At 38.3% G+C, this 26592-nt stretch overlaps 4 protein-coding genes across 4 annotated transcripts in view; 3 read left to right on the top strand and 1 right to left on the bottom strand.

Annotated features, from left to right (window-relative positions):
- The window catches only part of LOC108072576 (phospholipase A2 inhibitor beta), a 60976-nt gene extending 50208 nt beyond the window's left edge, over window positions 1-10768 (bottom strand). Inside the window, exon 1 of the mRNA XM_017163782.3 lies at window positions 10602-10768. The gene's annotated coding sequence lies outside the window, so the exon portion shown is untranslated. The remainder of the gene's footprint in view (window positions 1-10601) is intronic.
- Window positions 7221-8766, top strand: Idgf1 (Imaginal disc growth factor 1). The gene is made up of 2 exons (XM_017163784.3): window positions 7221-7946; window positions 8010-8766. Exons 1-2 carry the CDS (start codon window positions 7286-7288, stop codon window positions 8666-8668), a joined length of 1320 nt encoding a protein of 439 aa, XP_017019273.1. The 5' UTR covers window positions 7221-7285; the 3' UTR covers window positions 8669-8766.
- Idgf2 (Imaginal disc growth factor 2) lies at window positions 9277-12745 on the top strand. The gene is made up of 3 exons (XM_017163783.3): window positions 9277-9475; window positions 11409-11966; window positions 12027-12745. The coding sequence occupies exons 1-3, from the start codon at window positions 9367-9369 to the stop codon at window positions 12677-12679; spliced, it is 1320 nt and encodes a 439-aa protein (XP_017019272.1). The 5' UTR covers window positions 9277-9366; the 3' UTR covers window positions 12680-12745.
- Window positions 12746-13372: 627 nt separating this feature from the next.
- On the top strand, window positions 13373-15390 carry Idgf3 (Imaginal disc growth factor 3). The gene is made up of 3 exons (XM_017163834.3): window positions 13373-13752; window positions 13808-14359; window positions 14551-15390. The coding sequence occupies exons 1-3, from the start codon at window positions 13635-13637 to the stop codon at window positions 15204-15206; spliced, it is 1326 nt and encodes a 441-aa protein (XP_017019323.1). The 5' UTR covers window positions 13373-13634; the 3' UTR covers window positions 15207-15390.
- The last annotated feature ends 11202 nt before the right edge of the window (window positions 15391-26592 follow it).

Raw genomic sequence — 26592 nt, 5'->3', positions numbered from 1 at the left:
ACAAACAAGTTATAATTTTTTTTCTACAAATATATCGAACATTTGTATGACAGCTATATGATATAGTCGTCCGATCCGGCCCGTTCCGACATATATAGCAGTGAGAGCATATAGAAGACTATATGCAAAGTTTCATTCAGATAGCTTTAAAACTGAGGGACTAGTTTGCGTAGAAACAGACAGACAGACAGACAGACAGACGGACAGACGGACAGACGGACAGACGGACAGACGGACAGACGGACAGACGGACAGACGGACAGACAGACAGACGGACAGACGGACAGACGGACATGGCTAGATCGACTCGGCTGTTGATGCTGATCAAGAATATATATACTTTATAGGGTCGGAAACGTCTCCTTCACTGCGTTGCAAACTTCTGACTGAAATTATAATACCCTGCAAGGGTATAAAAATATATATATATTACATCCGCAGCTCATGCCCAGCTCAACTCAACTGAACTGAACTCTCAACTGTTTACTCATGTAAATAATTAAGCAAAATAATGGCGCAACAACAATGGCAGGACCTTCGTTATGCGGCAGTGATTTTTCACACACACACACACAGGACAGTCCAGTTACAAAAAGACAAAGTGATGTTCATTGTTGTGGGTCCTTTACTTTTTTTTTTGTAGTCCTTAGCACGCGTAGTCCTCAACTCTTTACCCCCACTCAATAAATATATATCCCCTCTATATCCTCTGTCCATCCTTGCGTGTCCAACGTGTGAAAAAAATTGGTCAGCTTTATTTTTCATACTGTTAAGCAGACACTCACACACAAAAGGGGACCACATGCATCCTCATACATTTTTTAACAAATTTATTGAGCGTAAAAAATGATATTTAATTGTGTGTTTGGGATTGTTTTCCGGGCTAAAGGTTACCAATGGACCACGGGCTGTATATGCGGGGAGTATGGGATTAAGGGGAAAGGTGGAAAATAAAGCATAGATAAAGCTTACAGCCGAATCTGGTGGGAAATTTGGGGAATAACCGAAACTTTTTACAGATTTTAAAATATTTTATGATTTTTTATGAAATGTTAGTTATATTGCTAAACATTTTATTTTATATAACAATAATATTGTTAGGATTTCTAGCGAAATATATTATTATAATTTATCTTTTCTGAGTTCTTTTAAATATTTCATATAATATTTTTCAATATTATTCTTAACTTTTGCAGGAGGATTTTTTAAAGATTTTATTGAAGGAATAAAATTATCCTTAAGCATCTAAAAACCATATAGACCTTCTGTATGAGGATATTCCCAAATAGTTTTAATTTGATAAATTTAATAAAATAATCCTAATAGAAATTTTCCCTTAATTGTAACCAAAAAATACCTCTTAAGCTCTTAACTTCTCAGAAGACTCTCTGCCAACGAATTTTCCTTATTCTCTCCAAGACTAAGACCAAAAACCTCCACCATCTAAGCCGCATAGCCAAAAACCGCCTGAAAAGCGAACCCAAAAACCTGGAAAGCCAGGGAAAACCACTTTGGTCTTTCCTCTGCTCGGCGACCGCAGAAAAGTGCGGCCAAGTTGTCTTGACTCCTATTTACCTTGGCGCAAATAACATTTGCCAGGCTAAAAAGTAAAATTGTAAATGAATTATTGGATCCATTAGCAAAATCCATTTACACAAATTTAATGCAAAGGCGGCTCAGTCCCTCCTTCCTCCCCCCTCGGAAAAAGGAAAACTTTACACACTTCGTTGAACTTTTTGGCAGACGCTGAAGGCTGAACAAGATTCGGGCCAGATCACAAGGGGGTTGAGGTGGAAATAAAAACTTGGCAATTAAAAAATAAGCAAAGCTAAGGAAAACATTTTTAGAATTACGTATAATACGCAAAGGGTTGCAATGGCAGGGAAAGGGTTTTCCCCAGCATTTTCATTTCAACTAGGAAATCGAACGATTTGCATACGAAAATAAACGAAAAGTGAATGTCTGTGAATTTGGCCTGCAGCTGGGGGGAAGCCCAGACTTGACGGTTGTCGGGATCCTGCAACAATATTATTTTAACTTTGGCCTTAAGTAAAAGTGCCTGAAAGTTCGCTCCAAATCGGACTCGATTCATCTGCACCAAAAGGGTTAATTTTTGGTCTGAAACCAAAGTTCATTGCTTGGTTTATGATATTAATGTATTGTTCGAGGTAAAAAAAATGGTATACGCATTTTATGTAACAATAACAAAAGCCGCAAAATTTATTTACTCATTTTTTTCGACGACGACTAGCCTTTCAATTTATTTACAAACCACTTAATTTGTTTGTATTTAATCAGATTCTGTTTTAATTACATTCTATATGCCGTGTTAATTCCAATATTAAAAATGCATATGCTTCGCACTCCCCATCAATATTTATTGGAGTGTCCGCTTGGCGTTGCGTTTTTTAATACAATTACGGACAATGCAAACAATTGGCTTTTATAGACTTATAAACCATTTTTATGGCCAACTGTCTCTGTCTCTGCCTTCTCGTTCCCTCTGCAGAGATTTATGTGCTACCTTTTATTTTTATTTATATTAACTTTTTACGCAGCTCTTCTTGAATGTTGTTGTGGTGGCTTTTTTGTTGTTGGGCATTAAGTGGCATTAATTATTATTTATGACATTGTTTTTGTCATTCAATTTTTATGATATTTTTCAATGAATTAATGCTTTTCTTTTGTTTTAAAACGTATTTTATATAATATAAAAAATTAATTAATAGGTGTTTGAGGTTGACGTTGAAAACAAAGCTTTGAATTGAATCGAACGTTGCGGTTTTTTTATAGTTAAAGGATGAATGGGTAGAAAGAGCTAAAAAATATCGATGGTAATCGATTTAAAATCGATTTTTGCTTATTAAAAATTTAGGAAACTTGAATTCGTTTGAAGTTAAATTACAAAAGGGTTTTTTGTATGATTATTATGGTTAAAAAAGCTCTTTTTGTTTTTATAGTTATATTCGTATTCAATCTCCTTATCAAAAATATATATAGTATATCAAAATAAAATTAATATAGACGAAAATTCAGATCAAAAATAAAATTTATTTATTAAATAGGTTTAAAAAGGAAGCTCTAACTAATTAACACATATTAAAACCACATTTTTAGGTCTTCTTTCTCTTAAAACCCCACCGAAAAGTCCCATTTTGATAGACCACAAAGCCTCATCGAAATATTGATTTACAACAACAGTTATCAGGGATTGTTATGCTGCAGAATTGGCCAGAAATGAGGCTTAATTTTGCGACAGGGCCAACTGTCGCCGGTCGCCAGTCGACAGTCGCCACTAAGGTTTCCCTTCGGATTCCGCTTGCTGACACTTGAGCAGCAGAACCTCGGTAAATCACATGAGCCGGGGCCAAGTGGCCAACCGAAAGCCAAACCAATAAGCAGTCAGTTAGCTGCAACTGGTAACATGAACCCGAAAAAAGGGGGGAAAAACCAAGGGAAAAGAGCGGCAAAGGAGAGGAGGTTGGCCAAATCGACGCCAGAACAAATTGAGCAGAAAACCAGAAGGCGCCAGTTCGAGGGAACTTGGGGTGTGTAAGGAGTCGAGGAATCCTTTTGGGCCATGGTATTTTGACACTTGCCACTCGGCCAGCAGCAACAACAGTTATTCGGGCTTATAATGAATATGAGCAACACACCGAAGGTCATCCAAAGCTGCCAAAGAGAAGTCCCTCAAGGTCTCTCTCCCTGTCCATTCGGTGACATGTGGCGCCAAGTGGACAGAACCCGAAAAAACCAAAGCAATTTCCGGGCCTGGCAACAAGCAGGAAATTCTAGCTGAAAGACAGATAAATTCCAAACTTACTTTGATGCCCGGACTCTAATGAAGACAGCTACAAAATGTCTTTACCTAATGAATGACAGTTCAGGGTAATGACCAGAGGCGGGGAATTTCTGACCGGGAAAAGAGCCCCCAAGCCCCCTTTTTTCTGGACAGACCAAGGAGCGCTCTTTGACTCATTAAAAAATTAGAATTCGAGACGCGGCATACTATTCTTTAGCTAGACTCTAGGGAAAGTTAGGGAAGTTATGGAAAATAGGGTAAATAATGTTGGTGTTTAATTCAGGAAATTCTAAGAAAATTATATTTCCCACAATTAGGGAGATTTTCTAACAAAGAACAAGCGAAATTTAAATTGTATAAATTATTTTAAGTAATAGTTTTCATAACTTAACTATTTTGATCAATTCAGTGTGTAAAATAATTTTTTAAAATTTATATTTCATATTTTATTTCATAGTTTATATAAAACATCCTAACCTATCTTATTCTTTCCATTTATTCTGTATTAAAAATTGAATTTTCAACTCTCAACAAGGTATTTCTTCTTCGACTTTATTATAAACTTTATTCTCCTGCTTAATTTTTTCAGTTTTATCCATTTCCTTTTGAGCTAAAATCAACAACAATTTTTAATTTCATTTTTCAAACGTCGCTTTGATACCTGCACGCCGCATTAACACCCTCCAAAACCCCCAGATCCATCACACCTCCCCCCCCAAACAAAAAACTGAAAAAAATTCAAATCCAAGGCTCGACCCAGAGTCTCCAGTTGATGAACTGAATGACTGACTACTGCCCAGCCCTTGGCTGATAATTTGATATGCCTCGGCCCTGTTTATGCGGTGGGTCGGAGGGGTGCTTTAATTTTATTTGCACAAAAATGCGCGTCAATATTACCGAAAAAATACATTTGGACAAGGCAACGTTGCCTTGTGTCTCGTGTTTTTCCTTTTCCCTGCTCTGTGGCCAAAGCAAATAAAATTCATTATGAATTTCTAATTATATTGCCCGCCAAAGGCAACCCTCGACTCGACGCACACAAAAAAAAAAAAGCCAAAAGTTGCCTCAAAAAGTTTACATTTTTTGGAATCCCCTGGAAAAAATGTCAAGCCGCACATTTGACAATGATGAATTCGCTTTTGGCCAGCAACCCCTAGAAGGTTGGCCGAAAAAAAAATGTCTTAGATAAACTGATTAGGCACATCAATTGGGCAGAGCACTCATCTATCCTGGCAGAAGCAGGAAAACCTTTGCCTAATGGCAATTGTTTTGTGAAAATTGAATTTTCCTTTGGACTTCCGGGCATTGCATTGTCTGCCCGGTTACACGAACTTTTCAAAAGCGGCGGCTGTCTAATTAGAAATATGAAAATAAGGCGAATGTTTCGCGGTTTTCTGCACCTGCTGCCAGAGATAATGAGGCTGAAGGCTGAAAGGTGAACCGGAGGGATGGTGTTGTTCTCTTCAAAAATTGGAAAAGGTATTTGTTTAAATTATTATTGGACTTAATTACAGCCAAGTTGAGCCCCAAAGAATGCGCAATAATGGAAACCAATTTCAAGTTTTGTATCAAAAAGGGGGGAAGTAAATAAAAATGTTTCCAGCTTAAGGTGTTTAAATGAATGGAAGGCTATAAGTCTGAGGGGTATTAGGCAAGTACTTGGGAAAATTTAAGATTGTTTCGAAAAAGGCTTTAATTGACTTTAAGGGAAAGTGGCTTAAATCATAAGAAAGCTTTATAGATTGTGTCTGGCTTAAAGGTTGGTAGTATCTAGAAATTCTACATTAAACATATAAATCTTGATAAAAATTAAATACTTTTCCTAAAATTAAAGTTGTTTCCTTTAAATTGAACATAATATAGGTACCCTTAGCTTTACTATTACTGTTTATTTTATTCAAAAAATAATATTATTCCCCAAAAAGTATTCAAGTTTATTAAAGATCAACATAAAAGTCAAATATAAAGCTCATAAATGTAATACAATCCCCTCCATATAACGCATTAATTCACACATTAAGCTATTTGGCATTGATTTCTATTTGCCCAGCAATGATTGACTGATTGATGATATCGAAACTAGCCAAACCCCAAAAAGACCAAAGCAAATAAGGCAAACCAAGGCTAAAACTGAGACTGCGACTGAGACTGTGAGATGTGAGATTAAAATGGGGATTTGTGGCTAATAGACAGTGGACATCGTATATACATACAAATAAACATCAAATAGCTGGGCTTGGACTCGTTTTATCTGGGGCACAATGGGAGTATTAGATGGGGAGAGTGTTGGCAAACAATGGAATGATGATGCCCATGATGACGATGATGATGAGCCCGGCCTCTGATATAAATCAAACAACAATGAGAGACACAGATACAGATATGCCTTGCGGATAACACACACACACACACACTCAACACTGAAGGACATTCGAGGATAATGCGCCGCCGCCTCTCAACACGAACACGCCCCTCGATTTTCCGGGGGTTTTTCATTGTCAACGCTAAGCAGCGTGTGAGGATTACTACGCATTCTTTGGCAAGGACCCGCCACTTGGTCCCTTTGTCTAATTGGTTGTGTCACATATGAGAGTACATGCGATCCCGAATCTCAAATCCTGAATCCCCGCAGTATTGTTGTGACTGCCTGTCATTAGCTCTGGTCCCATTTTCGACTTTTGCTCGGCGAACATCTTTCGGTGCTTTGTTTTGGGGTATTTTATGCTTCAATTGATTCCTGATTTAAGTGCCTCCCCGCGGACCCAAAGACAGCTGCCGAAGAGTCTGAAGCCCAGCAGGTTGTCCTCCGCCTCGCAGAGTCTTAGAGATCTCTTCGGGGTCAGGCTAATTGAAAGTCTTTCACCTTCATCAACAGCCTAATGATGACGGTGCGCAAAAAAGATGAAGTGAATCATAAAAAGCGGTGCGGTAAAAGAGAAGTCTAGGCTTAGAAGCATTGGGCTATTAATAAAAGATATTTAATTTTTAAATAAATATAAGTGGTTTAAATATTAAATATTATAATCTATAAATAATTCATGGGAAAAGGAAAATGTAACCACTGAATACAACAATAAGCTGCTTGCCAAAGTTAGCTGCCCTTTTTATTTACTGATATTTTTACTAAGAAAAACTTTAAATTAAGTTTAAGCTTAGAAGCAATAAAAAACTCTCCAGAAACCCCTAGAATATAACCCACCCAGAGACCCCTTGACGTTGAGTCATGGCACGTTTCATGGAAATATATAACTAAAAACAAAAAAAAGCTTAAACAAACGCAATAGAAATTGAAAACATTGACAGGAACTACAAACGTAATGCCTTGAAACCCGATAGATAATGGCATCATCGACGGAACATTCAGAGATAAGCCGAGACGAGCAGCTGAGCTCAAAAGCTCTCGAACAAAATCTCAGTGAGGCAGTTGCAAATTATCAACCATAAAGTCAGGACGTATACTTCTCTCTACCTACAATCATCGAAATGAGATTTATTTTATTTTATTTACTGGGTCTGCTCAGCGTGACGAGCTTGACCCAGGGAGCTAGTAACCTGATCTGTTACTATGACTCAACCTCGTATTTGCGCAAGGGTCTGGCCAAGCTGCAGTCCTCGGATCTGGAGTTGGCCATGCAGTTCTGCACCCACTTGGTTTACGGCTACGCCGGACTGAAGCCCGATACCCACGAGTTGTTTAGCCTGAACGTGGACCTGGATATGTTCCACTACTTTGAGGTTACGGACCTGCACAAGAAGTTCCCCCAGCTGAAGATCCTGCTGAGTGTGGGCGGTGATCACGACGTGGACGAGGCTCATCCGAACAAGTATATAGAGCTCCTGGAGGCGAATCGCACTCAGCAGCAGAACTTTATAGATAGCAGCATGATTCTGTTGAAGAGAAATGGATTCGATGGTCTGGACTTGGCCTTCCAGCTGCCCAGAAACAAGCCCAGAAAGGTGCATGGAGCTATTGGCGGTTACTGGAAGCAGTTTAAGAAACTGTTTACCGGAGACTTTGTGGTGGATCCCCTGGCGGAGCATCACAAGTCACAGTTCACGGATCTGGTGATGAATCTGAAGAACGCCTTTCGCAGTGCCAATCTCATGCTGAGTCTGACTGTGTTGCCGAATGTGAATTCTACATGTAAGTAGAAATTGTTATTAATGCTTTCTTCTTAAAGTCTTAAAATACAAAACCCTCTTCCAGGGTACTTTGATGTCCCCAAGCTGCATCCCCACTTTGAATACATCAACCTGGCTGCCTTTGACTTCTTAACGCCCCTCCGCAATCCCGAGGAGGCTGACTTCACTGCTCCTATCTTCCTCCAGGATGAACAAAATCGCCTGCCACACTTGAATATTGATTATCAGATTAATTACTGGCTTCATAATCATTGTCCCGCTCAAAAGTTGAATCTAGGAATTGCCAGTTATGGACGTGCCTGGAAACTGACAAAGGACTCTGGATTGAGTGGCCTTCCTGTGGTCCATGAAACTTATGGTCCTGCTCCCGGAGGACTGCTTATCAATAGCGTGGAAGGTTTACTGAGTTGGCCGGAGATTTGCTCGAAATTGGCACAGAATTCATCGGCTCAATATAGGGGAGAGATGGCACCGCTTCGCAAGGTCACGGATCTTACACAGAAATATGGGAACTACGCCCTCCGTCCGGCAGATGACAATGGTGATCATGGCGTGTGGCTGAGCTTTGATGATCCGGATTTTGCCGGAATAAAGGCAACCTATGCCAAGGGCAAGGGGCTTGGAGGAATCGCCGTTTTCGATCTAAGTTGCGATGATTTCCGGGGCCTCTGCACTGGCCAGAAATTCCCCATTGTGCGATCAATTAAATACTTTATGGCCTAAAGTATTTATTATTAACTAGCTGAATAGTTGAATATTTTAATTTTGATATTAATGAAAAAGTTATGAAAATAAAAAGTACACTTTAAAATAATAAACAATTTAAATGTCAATAATTTATATAATTTAGAGATTTCTTCCCAGTGTAATTTTGACAAACAACAGAATGATTTCATGCTTTTGTTTATCATTTTATTCGCAGTTTAATTACTAAAATAATTTTCGAATTCTCCAAGGAATAGTGCGTGCGTTCAAATAATTTATATTTTAGATGGGTTTTTTCTCAACTTTTTGTTTTGTTATTTTCAATTGCGAAATTTTTAAATTCTAATCAGCCAACGTGTTTCAATGTTGTGCTTATTTTTTTGTATTTTTTAGTGGCCTCCCAAGCTTGACCCTGCGGCGGAACGACGACGACATCGTCGTCATTAATTTGTGAGTGCACAATTAAGTCATTGCGAGAATAAGTAAACTGAAATTAAGCTTGGTTTTGGCTCGACTTTGGTCTGGTTATGGAGAAGAGGGGAGGAGCTCGTCTTAAAGCTTCCTCTCAAGCTTTTGTCGTTGATTTCGGTTTCAGTTTCCATTTCGATTTCAGCCTCAACTTCAGTTCGATTTCATTCAATCTGCCTTGCGGTTGTGTTTATTGAGATTTTTGTAGTGCAAACATATAGATATATATATATTTTATACCCGGCACCATGAAGCCCTGGATCTGGTTCACGTTTGTCGCGTGTCTCTTTGCGGCGAGCACAGAAGCAGCCTCCAACTTGGTTTGCTACTACGACTCTTCGAGTTACACGAGAGAAGGTGAGGAAGGTGGTGGAAGTTATTTAATACTTAAATGCAAAAAGGTGTTAAAAATGACAAGTGTTAAGAGAAAAACACCTATAACTATAGGGAATCAACAATAGAAACTGATGAACTAAGAGAAGTGAATAAATAAAAGTTTCAAAACGAAACTGAAATCATAGAAATCATACAGAACATAGTTCAAACATATTTTGATTTATTTTTAATAGATTTCATGATTATATTTAATATTAAATTACTTAAAGAAATCACTTATAAATTAATTTCAAACCTCTCGCAATTTTTTACAATTTTAAACATACTGAACTTAGCAAAGGTTTAGGTTTATAATTTATTTAAATTTAAAATACCTAACTATATTTTCTCCATTATATAGTAAACAGTACCCTACAGTTCACAAGTTCAGACCTATGTACACTTTTAATTATATATTTAACCCATTTTCTAATCGAAGCTTATTAAAAGATTAATTCTTGCTACAGAAAAATCAAAACAAGACTTCTAACTGCTAAGAGTTCATTACAAAAAACTTGATAATCAACGATTTGTATACCTACTTCTTTAAGTAATAGCTTTTTGCTTAATCAAATATTTGCAAGGAAACCTTACTCAACCAGATAAATTATTTATTTATATTTGAAAAAAAAACAAGCCTTGAAAAAGCCATAAAAATTCGAGTTAAAATGTCTAGTAAAGCCTATTTAAATAGTTTATTTGTATTGCTTTTCAAAGTATATAATTTATATATTTCATATACAAACACAACCCCTTTTGATAAGCCTGTGCCAAATTTACAAAATTTACAAATGAACTACGACAACCAAAAACATGATTAGCATAGTTACATAATCATTTCAGTGTTCAAAACAAAACTCGGACTTGATTTAATTCAGCTCGCTTATCGCCCAGCGAGAGAGAAACAAAAAGAGAGCCGAGCCAGAGCTATATAGTTCTATAACAATCCAAAAGACGTGAGGTCAGTGGCTTATCGGACAAGTTTTTTATAAAAACAAATAAATACAGAGAGAGAGACACACTGGTTCTCTCTCTCCGCAGCTACAGACAAAGCAGAGTGTTTATTTCAAGCCGAGTTAACAAGCTAATTAGACCGGATTTGACTTACCAATACAGTAATTATGGAATGACCCACCAAAAGTATGGCTATTAGTTGGATATTTTGATTATCTGCAATCTAGGCTTTGGATGAGTTAACTCAAATCTGAACCGATCCCACGCATTTGAAGTGAAAAACCAGAGCGTTCAACACACAGCGAGTACAGCACGACAACTGGCACCAAATCCGATCCGAACAAGTGGCAAACAGAGCTTCAAGTGACTCTGCACAGTGTCACGAAATTTTAAGAGGTTTATCCGGTATTTTAAGGTGTAAAATGCGAATTTAAAAATAAATATATATTTTTTATGTTAAATTGATTTAAGCTTATATATCAAGGGAAAATAATATTAAAATAAATTTTTTTATTTTTTTATTTTTTACCCATTTTCTTATTTATTTCCTGCTTTAAAAAAGTTTAAAAAAATCGTTAAAAAATATTTTGAGAGCCTCTTTAAAACCAAAAGTAGCAGAATATTTTCTGTTTGTCAACTATTTTTTACTCATTTTCATCATACCCCATCCCACTGTGCCCCGCACCCAAGTCGATCCACATTAAACCGCTCGCTGGGCTCACACTGCTGGCGTTCAATTAAGCCACTGAAGCCAGCGGAGACAATGGACCGGACAGCGGGAGAGGATGATCCGTCGATCTGAGATCTCTCCAGCTTTTCTATGGACCGGCCAGCGAGAGTGTTTTTGTACCAGATATTGCTCTCCAGACCTCAGATTGTTTGTCATTTGAGTGCAGCTAGTCATACCTCCCATCTATAATAAAATAATGTGATCTCTGAACGCACTTTGTGTATATTCTAGGTCTGGGCAAGCTACTCAATCCGGATCTGGAGATCGGAGTGCAATTCTGCACGCACTTGGTGTACGGTTATGCGGGAATCCGTGGCGAAAACTATCAGGCGTATAGCCTGAACGAGAACCTGGACATTTACAAGCACCAGTTCTCCGAGGTGACTGCCCTGAAGAGGAAATATCAACACCTGAAGGTTCTGCTCAGCGTTGGCGGTGATCATGACATCGATGTGGAGCACCCGAACAAGTATATCGAGCTGCTGGAGGGCGAGAAAGTGCGTCAAACTGCCTTCATCAGATCTGCCTATGACTTGGTGAAGAACTACGGATTCGATGGCTTGGATCTGGCCTATCAGTTCCCCAAGAACAAGCCCAGGAAGGTGCATGGTGAACTGGGTTCCGCCTGGAAGAGCATCAAGAAGCTGTTCACCGGCGACTTTATTGTGGATCCCAATGCAGCCTTGCACAAGGAGCAGTTTACGGCCTTCGTTAGAGATGTCAAGGACTCCCTAAGGGCCGATGGCTTCCTGCTCAGTTTGACCGTCCTGCCCAATGTCAACTCTACTTGTAAGTATTTTCAAAATATCCTTAATTTATTTGCAGTTATTTTAATTATTATTTATTCAGGGTACTTTGACATTCCTGCTCTGAATGGCCTGGTGGACTTTGTGAACCTGGCTGCCTTTGATTTCCTGACACCCGCCCGCAATCCCGATGAGGCTGACTACACTGCTCCTATTTACAATCCCACCTCAAAGGATCGTCTGGGACACTACAATGCCGATTTCCAGGTGAATTACTGGGTGAAACAGGGTTTTCCATCGTCCAAGATCAACCTCGGAGTCGCCACCTATGGAAATGCCTGGAAGTTGAGCCATGATTCCGGTCTTGAGGGAGTGCCAGTGGTGCCCCACACCGAAGGACCTGCCCCCGAGGGAACCCAGTCCCAGAAGCCGGGACTACTGAGTTATGCCGAGATTTGTGGAAAACTCAGCAATCCCCATAATCAGTTTCTCAAGGGCAACGATTCGCCGTTGAGAAGGATAACGGATCCCACCAAGAGATACGGCACCATTGCCTATCGTCCCGTTGATGGACAGATAACCGAGGGCATTTGGGTGAGCTACGATGATCCCGACACAGCCTCCAATAAGGCGGCCTATGCCCGCTCCATAAACCTGGGAGGCGTGGCCCTCTTCGATTTGAGCTACGATGATTTCCGTGGCCAGTGCACCAACGATAGGTATCCCATCCTAAGGGCGGTGAAGTATCGTTTGTAGATCTACGAAGATTTTATATTTTTATATGGAAAGTTATAACAAATAAAAGATGATTCATTAAAAATACTTGAGTGCGTTTTCTTATCTCTTATTTTGATTTAGAATTCAAAACAATATATATTTATAATTACCAAAATTTCTAGAAAATATTTTTCTTAATATTTTTTAGCAAAAGCTTTATTATTTCTATGATTTATCGCCTTACTTATGTATAAATCTCGTAAATATTTTTATTTATTTTGCACTTATTTGTGAAGTGCCTACTTTTATGAGACCTTGAAACCCAACACATCAATAATCCCAACTTAAACATTGTAAACTCCCACGTAATCCCTTAATCATTCCGAGACTATATATATACACTTATATTTGGAGCATGACTCGACTAGTAACGACCCTGTTAATTCGTCAACACCTTTGGGGAATCATACAAGTTGCAAACTTATCCGAGAGAAGCACCCATAAGCTGCCACCAGAGATTTGCGTATTTAAACTATGACTACTATGGGTACAGGCATTATCTCGGGCAGATAAGCCTCTATAACATTCTCTTTTCTTAGTGTAAATTACCGAGATGAGAGAAGTGATCTCATTGAACCCGGTGTCAGCTGTCACTCGAGACAAACAATTTCGTTGAATTTTTCGTTGATAATAAGTCCCACGAACTGCGTTTGCCATTGTTCGTTACGTTCGTCCGGGGTTTTCGCTTCGTTTCGGGGAATCGTGTGGAGGCGACTCTACAAAAAAGCTCCCAGTGCCATTTCCATTTCAATTTCCAGTGCCAGAGCCGATGCCAGTGCTTAGTGCTCAGTGTCATTCCGATTTCAGTTTAGTTTCGCCTCTCGCCGGCGACGGAGTGTTCCAATTATAACCTCTGAGGGTTTCATTTTTGTGTTTATTCAAAATCTATAGTATCTTTCGAGTCGAGCTCTCTGGCTTTTATCTCCCACGAAAGATGACAAGCTCTCTGTGGCTCAGCCTGGGTCTAAGCTTAGCGGTTTTGGCTCAATTCCAAGTGACCGCAGCTCCTAATCTGATCTGCTTCTATGATTCGCAGGGCTTTCAGCGGGCGGGTGAGTATTTCTGGAAAAATATAATTGAATTTATAATAATTTCTATTGATTTCAGGCCTGGCTCAGTTCTCCATGACCGACATGGAGCTGGCTTTGCAGTTCTGCACTCACTTGGTCTATGGCTATGCCGGCGTCAATGCCGATAACTACGAGGTGCAGAGCATCAATCGACGCCTGGATCTCGAGCAGCGTCACCTGGCTCAGGTGTCCAGCTTGAAGGAGCGCTATCCCCACATCAAGTTCCTGTTGAGTGTGGGCGGTGATGCGGACTTGAACGAGGGTAATCAGTATATAAAGCTCCTGGAATCAGGCCAGCAGGGTCACAAGCGCTTCATCGAATCGGCTCGGGATCTCGTCAGGCGCTACAACTTTGATGGTTTGGACTTGGCTCTGCAGTTGCCCAGGAATAAGCCACGCAAAGTGCATGGGGATGTGGGTTCGGCCTGGAAGAGTTTCAAGAAGTTCTTCACTGGCGACTTCATTGTGGACACTGATTCGGAGACCCACAAGGGACAGATTACCGCTTTGGTCAAGGATCTGAGTGCTGCCCTCAGGCAGAATGATCTGCTGCTGAGTCTCACGGTGCTGCCCAATGTGAATTCGAGCTGTAAGTTTGAAAATAGTTACTTAGCTAATAAGTTTGTTGACTCAGAAAAGCAATTAATTGCTAAGGTAAAACACAACTGATACAACAGATCGCTTTTATTGATTTTTACCTCGTAACTCTAGATGTGTTCTATCTTCCACAAAGTCTGCTTTAGATTCTTTTCTAATTTAACTAAAATCTCTCTATTTTAGGGTACTATGATGCCCCCTCCATTGCACCCAGTCTGGACCTTATCAACCTGGGAGCCTTTGACTTTCTCACCCCCCAACGTAACCCCGAGGAAGCTGACTTTACAGCTCCTTTGTACGAGGCTTTTGGCCAGAATCGTCTTGGCCACTACAATGTCAACTTCCAGTTGGAACACTGGCTGCTCCAGAGAGTGCCAGCCAACAAGCTCAACATTGGCATTGCTACCTATGGCCGCTCGTGGAAGATGACCAAGGATTCTGGTGACTCTGGAGCACCTGTGGTGGCCTCCACCGATGGACCAGCTCCCGCAGGAGCCCAGAGCAAGAAGGAGGGCCTCCTCAACTGGGCCGAGATCTGCCAACTGATGCCCAATCCAAGTAACTCCAATGCCAGGGGACCCAATGCTCCGGTGAAAAGGGTGCTGGATCCCACCAAGCGCTATGGAAGCTATGCCTTCCGTGCTGCCGATGAGAACGGCGATCATGGATTGTGGATCAGTTATGATGACCCAGACTCTGCTTCCAGCAAGGCCCAGTATGCGAGGGTCAAGAATCTGGGCGGAGTGGCTCTGTTTGATCTAACCCAGGATGACTTCCGTGGTCAGTGCACCAACGATCGCTTCCCCATGCTGCGTGCCATCAAGTACCGATTGCTTTAGGAGTTGGATACGGAGCATGAAGTCATCAGCAGCACGCAAATGTCACAAGGAGTACTAATAGGAAAAAAAAAGGAGCGCGGCAGGCTGGTCGCGGGGAACCACAAATGTCATCCGATCGGCGGCCTAAGGCCTCCTTCTGTGTCTGTCCCTTTTTGCAAATTAATTACAAAGTTGTAAACTAAAATGCGCCGCAAATTAATTCGATGAGGCTTGGGTTTTGAGGGGGGAGGGAAAACGAAGGGGGAAGGGGTTAGGTACACAGAGAAAAAATTGGGAAATATATTTTGGGGGGAAACTTTTTTTTAGGTATATAAAAGGTAAGTGTTTTAAGACAACTTATTTTCTATTCATAAATATTTTTTAATACAAAGGATAAAAGGATAAAAGGATAAAAAGCTAACAAAAATAGTAACAAATGCTCCTTATATTCTTTAAATGTTTTAAAATAAATTTATAAATTTTATGAAAAACCAATTTTTAATAGAGAAAGGGGAGTGTGACAGAAATAACATACTTTAAAATAGTTAAAAAGTGTGTATAAAAGTTTGCAGTCAAAAAAGGGATTGCTGATTTCTGGAAAAATCTCTATTAATTAATTTTGAATTTTGAATATTTTTATTACCTTATTTATAGCATATATTTCCTCAGTGTATCTGTTGCCATCTCATTGCTTTAATTGCCCCTTTTGCATTGAATTGTTTGGCGCCCACGTCTGGGCGAATCGAGCGCTTTATCATCTCGGACCCATCTTGGTCAAATGGCATTTTGCGGTGGTTTTTTATTTAATTTTTTGCTTTTTTTTTGCTGTGCTCAGATTTACAGATTTCGCCACAGAGAGCGAGCGAGCTGCTGCTGGTGACTCTTTTGGCTTTGTGTAATTGGCGCTACATACGCTGGACTCTCGAGCCCGATCCGCGATCCATATGCGTACTCCACTTGGTTCTCCTCTCCCCCTGGTTCAGATGTAGCCTTGTGTCCTCCTCTGTTTACAGAATTGCTGACATACCACCATGCAAAGGTTGCCACTACAGTGAACTGTGGCCACAAGGAGATCGGGTTGGGGCTGAGCGGGGGGATGCCTGAGGTTCGGGGGTGTCTGGACCGACTGCCTCGACTGGCGACGACAACGACACGATGTAAGACAACTAAATTAAGTTATTGTTTCTTGGGTGAACAATTCAAAGGATTCAATGACTTGTAGGTACTCTACTTTTGGGAATTTAAGAAGGGAAATTTCTTTAATAAAACGTAAGGGTTGCTAAGTCGGTTAACTGTTTGTTTTAAATTAGTAAAAATAAATCACAAGGAGGCTTTTTTGATTGCAGATGTTTCAACGTTTTTAAAAATATCACAAACATATGTTTAAATCGATAAAATCTACAAAAACTTAAGAAAATACTTTTAAAAACCTTCGAAGATCTTTATAATTGTGTAAATGGTTGAAATGTTTTGTCTTAAATTGGGTTAAAAAATCCACAAGATCTAGTTTTGTTTTTTAAATATTAATTAATATTAAATCCCTATTATAGTAATCTAATATAATTAAACTATAGAAAATATTTCATAATAATACAATAAAAATAGTATAAAATAGATTATAATTATTTAAAAAGATTTTTCCCCAAGCAAATCAACAAACCCAAAATCTGTTTAGCACCCAAAACATTCTCTCTAAATTTATCTTAAAATCTCTGTTTACCCCCGGAATTTCTTACTTATGAATATGCTCCCACACTTACCCTGACCACTGTTAACCATATTCAAACCCTTGGAGCCAGCTGGAGTCCTAGTTGCTATCTAGTCGTCTTATCTGGGAATCGTGATCTTATTAAGCCAAAGCCTATACACTCGAAAATTATTTGCAATTGGCGCAATGCCTTATTGGAATGCAAAATATGCCATTAGTGGCAGAAGTCGAGACTTGGCCAAAGTCAAGCAGATTTCCCAGACCGCGAGTTAAGGGCCCAAAGGGCATGGATTACGTTTTGGGGATGGGACAAGGATGTCGAGGAGGAAGATGAGGTCTGGGTAAGAGCATGCCACTAGCATAGCGTACAAGTTGTAAACACGGCATTGTTTTTGGCCACCGTTCCTTAATATAAACCAAAAACCAAGAACCTAAAATGAAGTGCACTTGGGAAAATTTTTAAAGTAATAATATTAACTATTTATTAATATAAGGAATTTTTATATAATTTATCAAGGAACTTTGGAATATGTTAAATGACGTAATATATTATTGTTACTTTTCTGACCTTATAGATTATTTAAGAATATTTTATAAGCAATTATAAATTTTGTAATGTTTTATAGACATTTTTTAATATATTTTGTAAAGTTTCTTTAATTCAAATATTTCTTTTAATATTTTAATTATTTAAAACCTAACATTTTGAAATCAAATTTATAAAAATAAACCCATTTTTTAACCTGCAATCTTTGCAGATCGTGTTTGAGCCTCAAAGTGCTCCTAGTCCTCGTCCTCGTACGAGGACAGAACTGCAGAACCAGCAGCAGCCAGGCTTTGGCTTGTCGCCTCATCTAATTAAGGAGCATTTGGTCCATGGCGGCGTCTACAAGATCTGTTCATGATTATTGCCCCGCGGAGCCATATCGCTGCCCCCAGGAGGGGCTCCCTGCGAATGACAAATATGTGCTGCTGCTGCTGCTGCTGCTGCTGCTGCTGCTGCCTGGCACCGGACTTCTGTTGTCTTCCAAGGAAGCAGCCAGCCGGCTGAGGGAGCTCCTTAAATAAAGATATTTTCGCCCTCATTACGCGCCGTGTCCTTTTGTTTATTTGGCTTTCAGTTTTGCCCACTCCCGGATTTTATTTTTTTGTTTATTGTTTTTCTTTTTATTTTGTATTTTTTGTTGGTGGCCGATGAAGTGTCGCTGATTGCGCGTTGCATTGTTTTGGCCAGGTCGAAATGGCGATGATGCGATGGCGATAAGGCGACTGGTCAGGGATTTGGGTTTGTTAGCTGCCGATATGATAAGCTGCCTTGGACTCCAGCTCGATAAGGATTTCCTTGGAAAAGTTGCTATAGTTTTTTCACTTGTACTGTGGCTTAGAATGAGTAAGTTTGCCAGGCTTATATATTCCCCACAATGAACTTGTTTTACTGCAGGCTATTCCAGGACCCCTTGCTCCCCCTTCGTTCGCTGTTCTCTCACATTGTTATCGCTTTGCTTGCCCAGCTTTTGCATTTTTATTGCTTTGTTAATTTTAAATAAGCCACGCGACTTTATGTCCGTATAGTATATATGAGTATATGAGGCGTCGTTAAGGAACGACTTTGCTGGAGCACCAGCACCGAATTGAGCTGTCTTCTCAGCCAGCAGCTTGTCCCGAGGATCAGTCTCGTCCAATTGTCAGCGGGTTGTCAACCAAAATGATTTACAGATGATGATCTCTGGGTCGAAGTGGCGCCACAGCAACGAAGGTAAAGGCAGCTTGTGGGAGAAGTTGGTAATATGATGCCGTTTTGTTAAAATGGGGAAGTCTGAATGCTCTTTAAAAATTATTTAAAAATGGTTTGAGTTTATAATTAAGCAAAACAATAAATAAAATATATTTAAACTGAATAATATTAACAAGAGCGAACTGAAAAATATTTTAAATAAATATTTTCAAGTCCCCAAAGTTACTTATTAATTACAAATCTTATGTAAACCACAGTTTAAAGAACAAGTACCTTCAATACTTAATAACCAATTAATATTAAACAATCTTAACCTCTTAAATTTACCCTTTTACTCCTTATAGAGTATATAAATACATACTTCCCAGCCAGCATCATGCAGCGCCAACATTCGTTTATAGATTTTTAACGCCCAGATCGTGAATTCCTTTGACCACAATTATTATGAATACACAAAAAATCAAAAAACTAAACTCTTGAACCATTCTGCTCCGTTTCTGTTCTCTTTTGTTTTTATTCATAAACAAGCGACAATAAAAATGTGCCATAACAAGCTAAGGTTATTCTTGTTTAACGAAATAAACAACTCATAAAATTATGCTACACAAAAAGCAACAAGAACACGAAGAAAGTTTTTGTTTATATTTTCTGTGAAATTTTTTGTTCGCACCAATTAAATTCAATTAGCAGCAGCAGAGGCGTCTATGTGATAGATAACCCCGGACGCCACCTACTAAATCCATGTATCTGCGTGTGTCTGCGGCTAGCTGTAGCGCCACTGCCTCATAAAAGGTTAGTTTAAACAAATAAACACGTGGAATTTAATGAAGAAACGTGTGTGGCTCTATGAATTATATGGCCCTGGCTGGTCTATGGCTAAAGAGCGTAAAAGCGATTGAAAACTAGAGCTGATATGTTAATGCCATAAGTGGTGATAAATTTTGTATAAACAAAAGAAGCTAGAAAATAATTTTAAAAATTATAAAGAATTTTGTTGTATAATTACAATGTCATTGCAAGCAATAAATAAACACTATTATTAAATATTTTATATAAGAAAACGTAATAGATATATGCAAGATTTTTAAAAATATTTAGAAATTCTTATATTAAAGGTAAGGCTGAATTTTAAAAGAAAAAATAATTATTAATATTAATTTTAAAATATTTTTGGTCTTCAAACTATAAAAATCTAGTTGAAAAGCCCTTAATTTAAAGGTTTTTAAAATGTTTTTGTATAAACTAAAGATAGATATATTTTTTATAAATTTTTAAATTCATAGTCTGTGTTTGATCCACTTAAAACAACAAAAAATAGATATTTCTCTTGAATTCTTACCTTTAATTATATCTGATCTAATATATCAGTTTCTTACCCCTTATATCTTACAAAACCTGAAAAAAAATCGCAAAAACCATCAACAGAAAAACAAACAGATTGCCAAAGACTTGTGGTCACCAAGGAATGTGCATAAACATTTGCAAAACTTTTGATTGCGGCACTAAAAATAAAACGCCCTGCAGCCAGCAGAGGAGATGTGTGAAAATCGTATTAAAACAGAAACTAAAACTGGATTGGATTTGTGGAATGGGTTTGGGGGAACATGGAAGGGGAACCGAGGGGGGAGATGTCGACGCGCCTAAAGCAAACAAATAAACGCTGCAACTAAATGGCCAACTAACAGCATCAAAACATCAACATTGACGGGCGGCGGCACGCTTTAGAAATTTAATTAAATCGCCGAGAGAAACAATAAAAACTAGACATCCGAGCGTGGATTTTTATTACGCACTGTGCGCACTAGCACTATGTGCAATAACTCAAAAAATACTTGCCCCGTGTATCATTAAAATCAAAAATTCACCCAAGCTGGGTGGGATTTTCTCGATTTGTTGGCACTGCTTTTCCCGGGCGGCCCGATGATCCTGTGTGACTAGCCATAAAAATGTTTAGATGCACAAATAAACACTACGCAGAGCAATCGTTAAATATCGCCCCCATTGGCCATACGTTCTCCAAAAAAGGCAATCCCTCTCATTGAGTTTTGTAAACATTTACAAAAACGAAGAGATGATATTTGCAATTGGATTGTTTGAGTTACAAATGGAGAGAAAGAGCTCTTTAAATTTAGCATGTACTCAGGGATCATTTCATTGTTTTTATACCCTTGCAGGGTATTATAATTTCAGTCAGAAGTTTGCAACGCAGTGAAGGAGACGTTTCCGACCCTATAAAGTATATATATTCTTGATCAGCATCAACAGCCGAGTCGATATAGCCATGTCCGTCTGTCCGTCTGTCCATCTGTCCGTCTGTCCGTCTGTCCGTCTGTCTGTTTCTACGCAAACTAGTCCCTCAGTTTTAAAGCTATCTGAATGAAACTTTGCATATAGTCTTCTATATACTCTCACTGCTATATATGTCGGAACGGGCCGGATCGGACGACTATATCATATAGCTGCCATACAAATGTTCGATAAATTTTTCGAAAAAAAATTATAACTTTGCTGTTTTTTAACATTTTTGCACCATTTTTTAGATGTGGCCATTCTATATTATTTCTGAATTTTGGTAAAAATTTTATGAAAATCGGACGACTATATCTTATAGCTGCCATAGAAACGATCGGGAAATTAATAGGAAACAAATTATAACTTCGTTGTTTTTCAACGTATTTTCATCTACTCTGAGATATAAGCTTATTTTATTATTATAGAATTTTGGTATAAATTTCATGAAAATCGGACAACTATATCATATAGCGGCCATAGGAGCGATCGGTAGATGTAGAGAAAATGTAAAGGTGTGAATGTAAAACTGTAACTGTCAAACTGTAAACATTATAAGTATAGTTGAAATGTAATGAAATAATATCTGCAAGGGTATACAAACTTCGGCGTGCCGAAGTTAGCTTCCTTTCTTGTTAGTGATGATTTTTAAATGTTTTTGTTTGATTATTGAGAAGTAATTAAAATATGCGCTTAATATTAAAATAATAATTTTATAAAATATTATAATATTATATTGGGAATTTTGGGTGACTCTTTAAAATTTTTTATATTAATTAAAAAAAACTCTCGTGAAATTTCTAATACCTAAAAAAATTAACTAAGTGGAAACTGTAGATTTGTCAATTTAAAATATAAAAATGTTGTAAATTTAAAAAAAAAAAATTTACTTATTTTTTAAATATATATTAATAAATTTAAAATATTTTTTATTTCTTGTTTTTTCAAATTACATTATAAATTATTTTATATATTTTTTAATTAATTTAAAAAATGTTGTATATATTTTTTAATTATTTAAAATTATAAAAAAGTTTATATTGATCAAAACTACAGTTTACACCTTTTCACATACAATTAAATTTTGAAAATTCTTAACATAAAGAATAAATCACTTCCCATCACCTTTAATAACCCTGAAATCCTTGAGTCAATCAGTGCAAACGCATCCTTATCTCTCGCTTCACATGGCAGCCAAAGGAAAATGGTGCCTAAGGGAAACCCCTTTCATTTCCCCCTTTCGGAAAATTAGTATGCAACCCTTTCTATGTTGATAACCAAAAAAAAAAAGAAAATGGTAATGTCAAGCGTGGTTTAGCGATACGTCATCATGATTTGGCAAATTTGACAGGCGAAAACGCCGAAAGAAAAGGAAATCACTACGGTAAAAGGGGTGGGAGATGGGGGTTCGCTTTTTGCATAAATTGCTTAACAATTGGGCAATGTATGTTTATCCCGATACTCGGCTCATTCAATCGGTTTGCCCAACTGACAGCAGCTGAGAGATTACGGCAATGATTTGCCAGAAACCGAAAAAAAATCAACAGCAACACTGCAACACTCTTTTTTATATTTTTTTCAAGGGGGAGGCAAAGGTTTGGGAACCCCACATATTTAATCTGGGGTTGCGTGTCCTGGACAGATTTCTCATTTGCTCGCAAATCGAACTGCCAACTTTGCCAAATTGTTGTGCGTGTATGCGGGGGTAAAGAAACAGTTGGACAAATTGAATCTACAGATTCCTAAAGGAGTACATTGAATTATCATTTGCCGGTGCATCAGGCTTAATTCGATTTGGCGCTGTACGCGTGCGCACGCAAATCCCGAGTCCCCAAGGTGGAGTATCCCCTCTCCCCTCCAGGAGTTGGTGAGGTGCTCACCCGCTGGGTAACAAACACAAGCGACTGACATAATCGTGATATATTGGCACGCAGGTCAGTTGGAGAGCTCGTCTTGTTCCCGTCAAATGAAATCGAAATGGGCCAAGGGAATCAAAAGTCTTGGGGTTTAAAAAGAAGACTAAACAAAGCCTTAAAACTAGGAATTTAAATACTTGAAGTCTGCTTTAAAATATTTAATATAATATCTTAAAAAAACCTAGCTTTTTATTAAGTTTTAAAGTTGACACACTTTTTATTAGCCTCACAATTTAAATTGAATTTAAAACTAAACATTGGCGCTACCCTGTCCTGTGTTCTCCACACCCCCCTCCAGAAGCCATCCATCAAGGACACACTCTCCCAATCGCATATGGCAAATAAAAACGTCATCGATCAGAGAGAAGCTGGCAAGATACCATCCAATAATATATTATGTATATGTTGGGAAACACAAAATTGAAAAGAAAATCGCTGACAAATTAAAATGCAGAGCCAAGTGGAAACCTGGGGACTCAATAGATTTTTCCAAAAAGCCCGATGACGAATGCCGAAGGAATTAAGATGGATCACATGACTCAATGACGGCGAGAAAAGAAAAAAAAAGAAAAGGGAACGTAGAAGGACAATCGCAGAGTTCAACTCGCTCACAATGGTTAAAATGGTTAAAAAACATCTTCCAGATGCAATTCCCGGGGAAGTGATTCAGCAGTTTGGCTACCTACCATATATACCATATACACTTCCATATCGTCATGGTCATGTCACTCACTCGGCTTATAAATCCCCAGTCAGCAGCCAGCAGCGGCAGCCGCCAAAAAGAGTTTGAATTTCAAATTGAATCGAAACGAAGTAAATGACGTTGAAAACTTGTAAGCGGGCAGGGGGCAAGATCTGAGTTGTGGATTTAAAATGCCTTAATGGTTAATATAGCAACGAGTCTTGTCTGGGATTTTGTAAAGTCATGGCGCCACAAGAAATCATTGGGCCCCTCCTGCCATCCCTCCATTCATTTGGAAAAAAAAGGGAAAACTAAAACAGGATATGAGCGTGGCAATGAGTAGCATGTGGCAAATCATTTATAATGTTTAAATTTTTAATAAATATTCTTACACACACATCGGTTGATGGGAATATATATATCCTACACATAGTTCCTCCCCCCCGAAAATCCTTTGTTGGGTGCTTCTTTAATCAGCACAGGAATCTGATACTTGTACAAAAGGCTTTCTTTGTAAACACACTTCCTGAACTTTACCCAGCAACAACGAGGAGGAGGAGGAGCAGGAGGGGTTTTCCAGGGGGACTGTGCGCATATTTACACATATGAAAAACATGTTAACCAGAAAATTAATTATAAAATTTTCAAAAACCTTAACAATGTCTACAATATGGCGTTGATTTTACTCAAACAAAAACTAACTAACTGTTCTTGCACAATGCCTGGTTGAGTGTGGGTGTAAGGATGCTTTCTTGTGTGAGGAAAACATAAGATATACAGGATCCTGTAGATACAGAAATGTTGCCAAATAAATCAGGACTTAAAATATTAATATTGGTAACATTTTAAGCCATAAAGTTAAGAGTAAGCATATTGAAAAAGTGGTATAAAAAATTAAAACTAAAATAAGGTAAATTTTAGAGTCATTTGTAAATTCTATTTAATAACAAATTTATTGAAATAAAACTCTAAAAATTACTTAACTTAAAGATTACTAAATGAAAATACTCGAAAAATTTGAAAAATCGTATAAATTTTCTTAAAAAATATAATAAATAAAATATATCCCCAAATATATTTTACCTACTCATTATTTAAATATCCTACCATTATTTCCCTTATATTAAAATTCCCCAAACTAAACCCAAATCTTCCTTACAACACCCTGTATTTCCCCCCATAAACAGTAGACTTTATTTCTTACCTACAAGAGTTCAGAGAGTGAAAACCATATACATTACACACTCTTGCACTCGTCGCACTTCCAGTTATAGACATTGTTTGATGGAGCAGGACACACACATAATGCAAGAAGGGGGAGGGAGGAAGGACCTACCCACACCCAACAAAAGGCAGCAAAAAAGAAAAAAAGTGGCTTCTGTAATTCATACTTCCTTCTACGTATAAGAAAATTTACAATTTTCTTTTCTTTTCGGCAAGAAATCCTGGCTACCACTTGCCACCCACCCACAAGCCAGGGGCTAAACAGGAAGGATATGGATATTGTGCTGCTGCGAAATTAAACAGGCAGAATCCTGGGGGGGAAAACGGGATAAAGGAGGAGTAGATGGAATGCCAGAGAAACGTGCACAAGTTGCGGTTTGTTTTCTCTGAGCCGGAAGAGGCTGGGAATCCTGAGTCCAAAGTCTGAGTTTAGCGGATGCAAATCTTTGAATTCCATGCGGGTTTTCAGAGGGGAAGAATGTGTATACAGGCTTAGTTTAGATAGTTAATTGGTGTAGTTTATATATATATATTATTTAAGGATCTTTAAATCCTTATTAAGATATCTCTTTAACTCTGACCATCTCCTTGTCTTAAATTAATTTTCCCACCAACTGTTGCCCAGAGCCAACAGCTGTTGTCACCTGTCTGCAACCTCAGAAACTGTAAATCTTTGTATATAAAAGCAAATAATAAAATAAAGTTGATAAAAATACAAAAAAGCAAGCAGTGTGCTGGTGCTGAAATTATGATTAACATAATGTGTGGTCTGCGCCCACATAACGGTTTTAATTCGGGACAAGGACCGACCCGCAGACCATACTATATTATATAGCACATAAATAACGGATCAGATTGCATTCACATACAATTTATATTATATATATGTATGTATATAAAAAATTATCATAATGAGAAAAATTATGAAAAATTATGCAAAGGAAAGACAGAGAAGGAGGGTACCTACCCGTTTGCTTGAAATAAAAGTATCGAATTAGCGAAATAATATCAGATAACCGTTTCTCTTGCCACTACAACTACAAAAAAAAAAAAAGAAATATCGAAGAAAAATGAAAAGAAATATGAAAAATACAAGAACAAAAAATTCCACTTGAATTGTCAGCCGGCATGCTGGCGGCGCTCCTTCAGCCCAGGACAACAACAAAGGAGAAAAAAATATTATACAATATCCGAGAGATTGCTGTAATCATTCGGTGGATAGTTGGCAAAGTATCTGTATCTGTGTCAGCTGCCGCCTTTAAGGAAAAATCAAACCACAGCCACATATGTAAGCCTTTCGCTAATCCTTTTTTCCAAGAGATAGTTGCATGTTGTTGCCATATTTATAAGTAGTTATCCTTTCAGCCACACAATGGCAGTGCCCAGAACTCCCCTTCTTTTCTTCTCTCTTTTTTTTTTTGCCTGAGTGCATTAGAATTGCCGTCGAGCCACTCAAGGATTTATGAAATAATTTTTTTTCCCCCGTACTTGCCATTCTTCTGCTCGGTTTTTTAGTAACAAAGAACCTTCTTTTCATTTTTTTTTTTGTGCCCAGCGGATTTTGTTTGCGGCTTCTGCGGGTTTTCTGTGTTCTCCTCACTTGTGTAAAAATTGCATTCGAATTGACAAACAATTCGCCAAGACGCTGGGTATGGAGGTAAATTAATCAGCACCTGTCGAGGTAGTGTTTTCAGGGGAGAAATACCTATAAAGAGGGTATTATTTTCATAGGTGACATCAAGAGGAAAATCTACAAAATTCCCAGGAACAATTGTTAATCTATATGCTTTTTATCCTTTTTAACTCCCAACAAAAACCAGTACCATGTGTTCCATCTCAAAAAAGAAAACCCC

Source organism: Drosophila kikkawai, chromosome 2L (assembly GCF_030179895.1).
Source record: "Drosophila kikkawai strain 14028-0561.14 chromosome 2L, DkikHiC1v2, whole genome shotgun sequence".
Lineage (NCBI taxonomy): Eukaryota > Metazoa > Arthropoda > Insecta > Diptera > Drosophilidae > Drosophila > Drosophila kikkawai.
The sequence above is the reverse complement of the archived record's forward strand: the minus strand, read 5'-3'. Positions and strand labels throughout refer to the sequence as shown.

Excerpts from the sequence above, each read along its gene's own strand:
- Idgf1 (XM_017163784.3), top strand. The coding sequence starts at position 7,286 with ATGAGATTTATTTTATTTTATTTACTGGGTCTGCTCAGCGTGACGAGC. Across the intron at positions 7,947-8,009 it reads GCCGAATGTGAATTCTACAT|GGTACTTTGATGTCCCCAAG; the intron begins GTAAGTAGAAAT and ends ACCCTCTTCCAG.
- Idgf2 (XM_017163783.3), top strand. The coding sequence starts at position 9,367 with ATGAAGCCCTGGATCTGGTTCACGTTTGTCGCGTGTCTCTTTGCGGCG. Across the intron at positions 9,476-11,408 it reads TTCGAGTTACACGAGAGAAG|GTCTGGGCAAGCTACTCAAT; the intron begins GTGAGGAAGGTG and ends TGTATATTCTAG. Across the intron at positions 11,967-12,026 it reads GCCCAATGTCAACTCTACTT|GGTACTTTGACATTCCTGCT; the intron begins GTAAGTATTTTC and ends TTATTTATTCAG.
- Idgf3 (XM_017163834.3), top strand. The coding sequence starts at position 13,635 with ATGACAAGCTCTCTGTGGCTCAGCCTGGGTCTAAGCTTAGCGGTTTTG. Across the intron at positions 13,753-13,807 it reads GCAGGGCTTTCAGCGGGCGG|GCCTGGCTCAGTTCTCCATG; the intron begins GTGAGTATTTCT and ends TATTGATTTCAG. Across the intron at positions 14,360-14,550 it reads GCCCAATGTGAATTCGAGCT|GGTACTATGATGCCCCCTCC; the intron begins GTAAGTTTGAAA and ends TCTCTATTTTAG.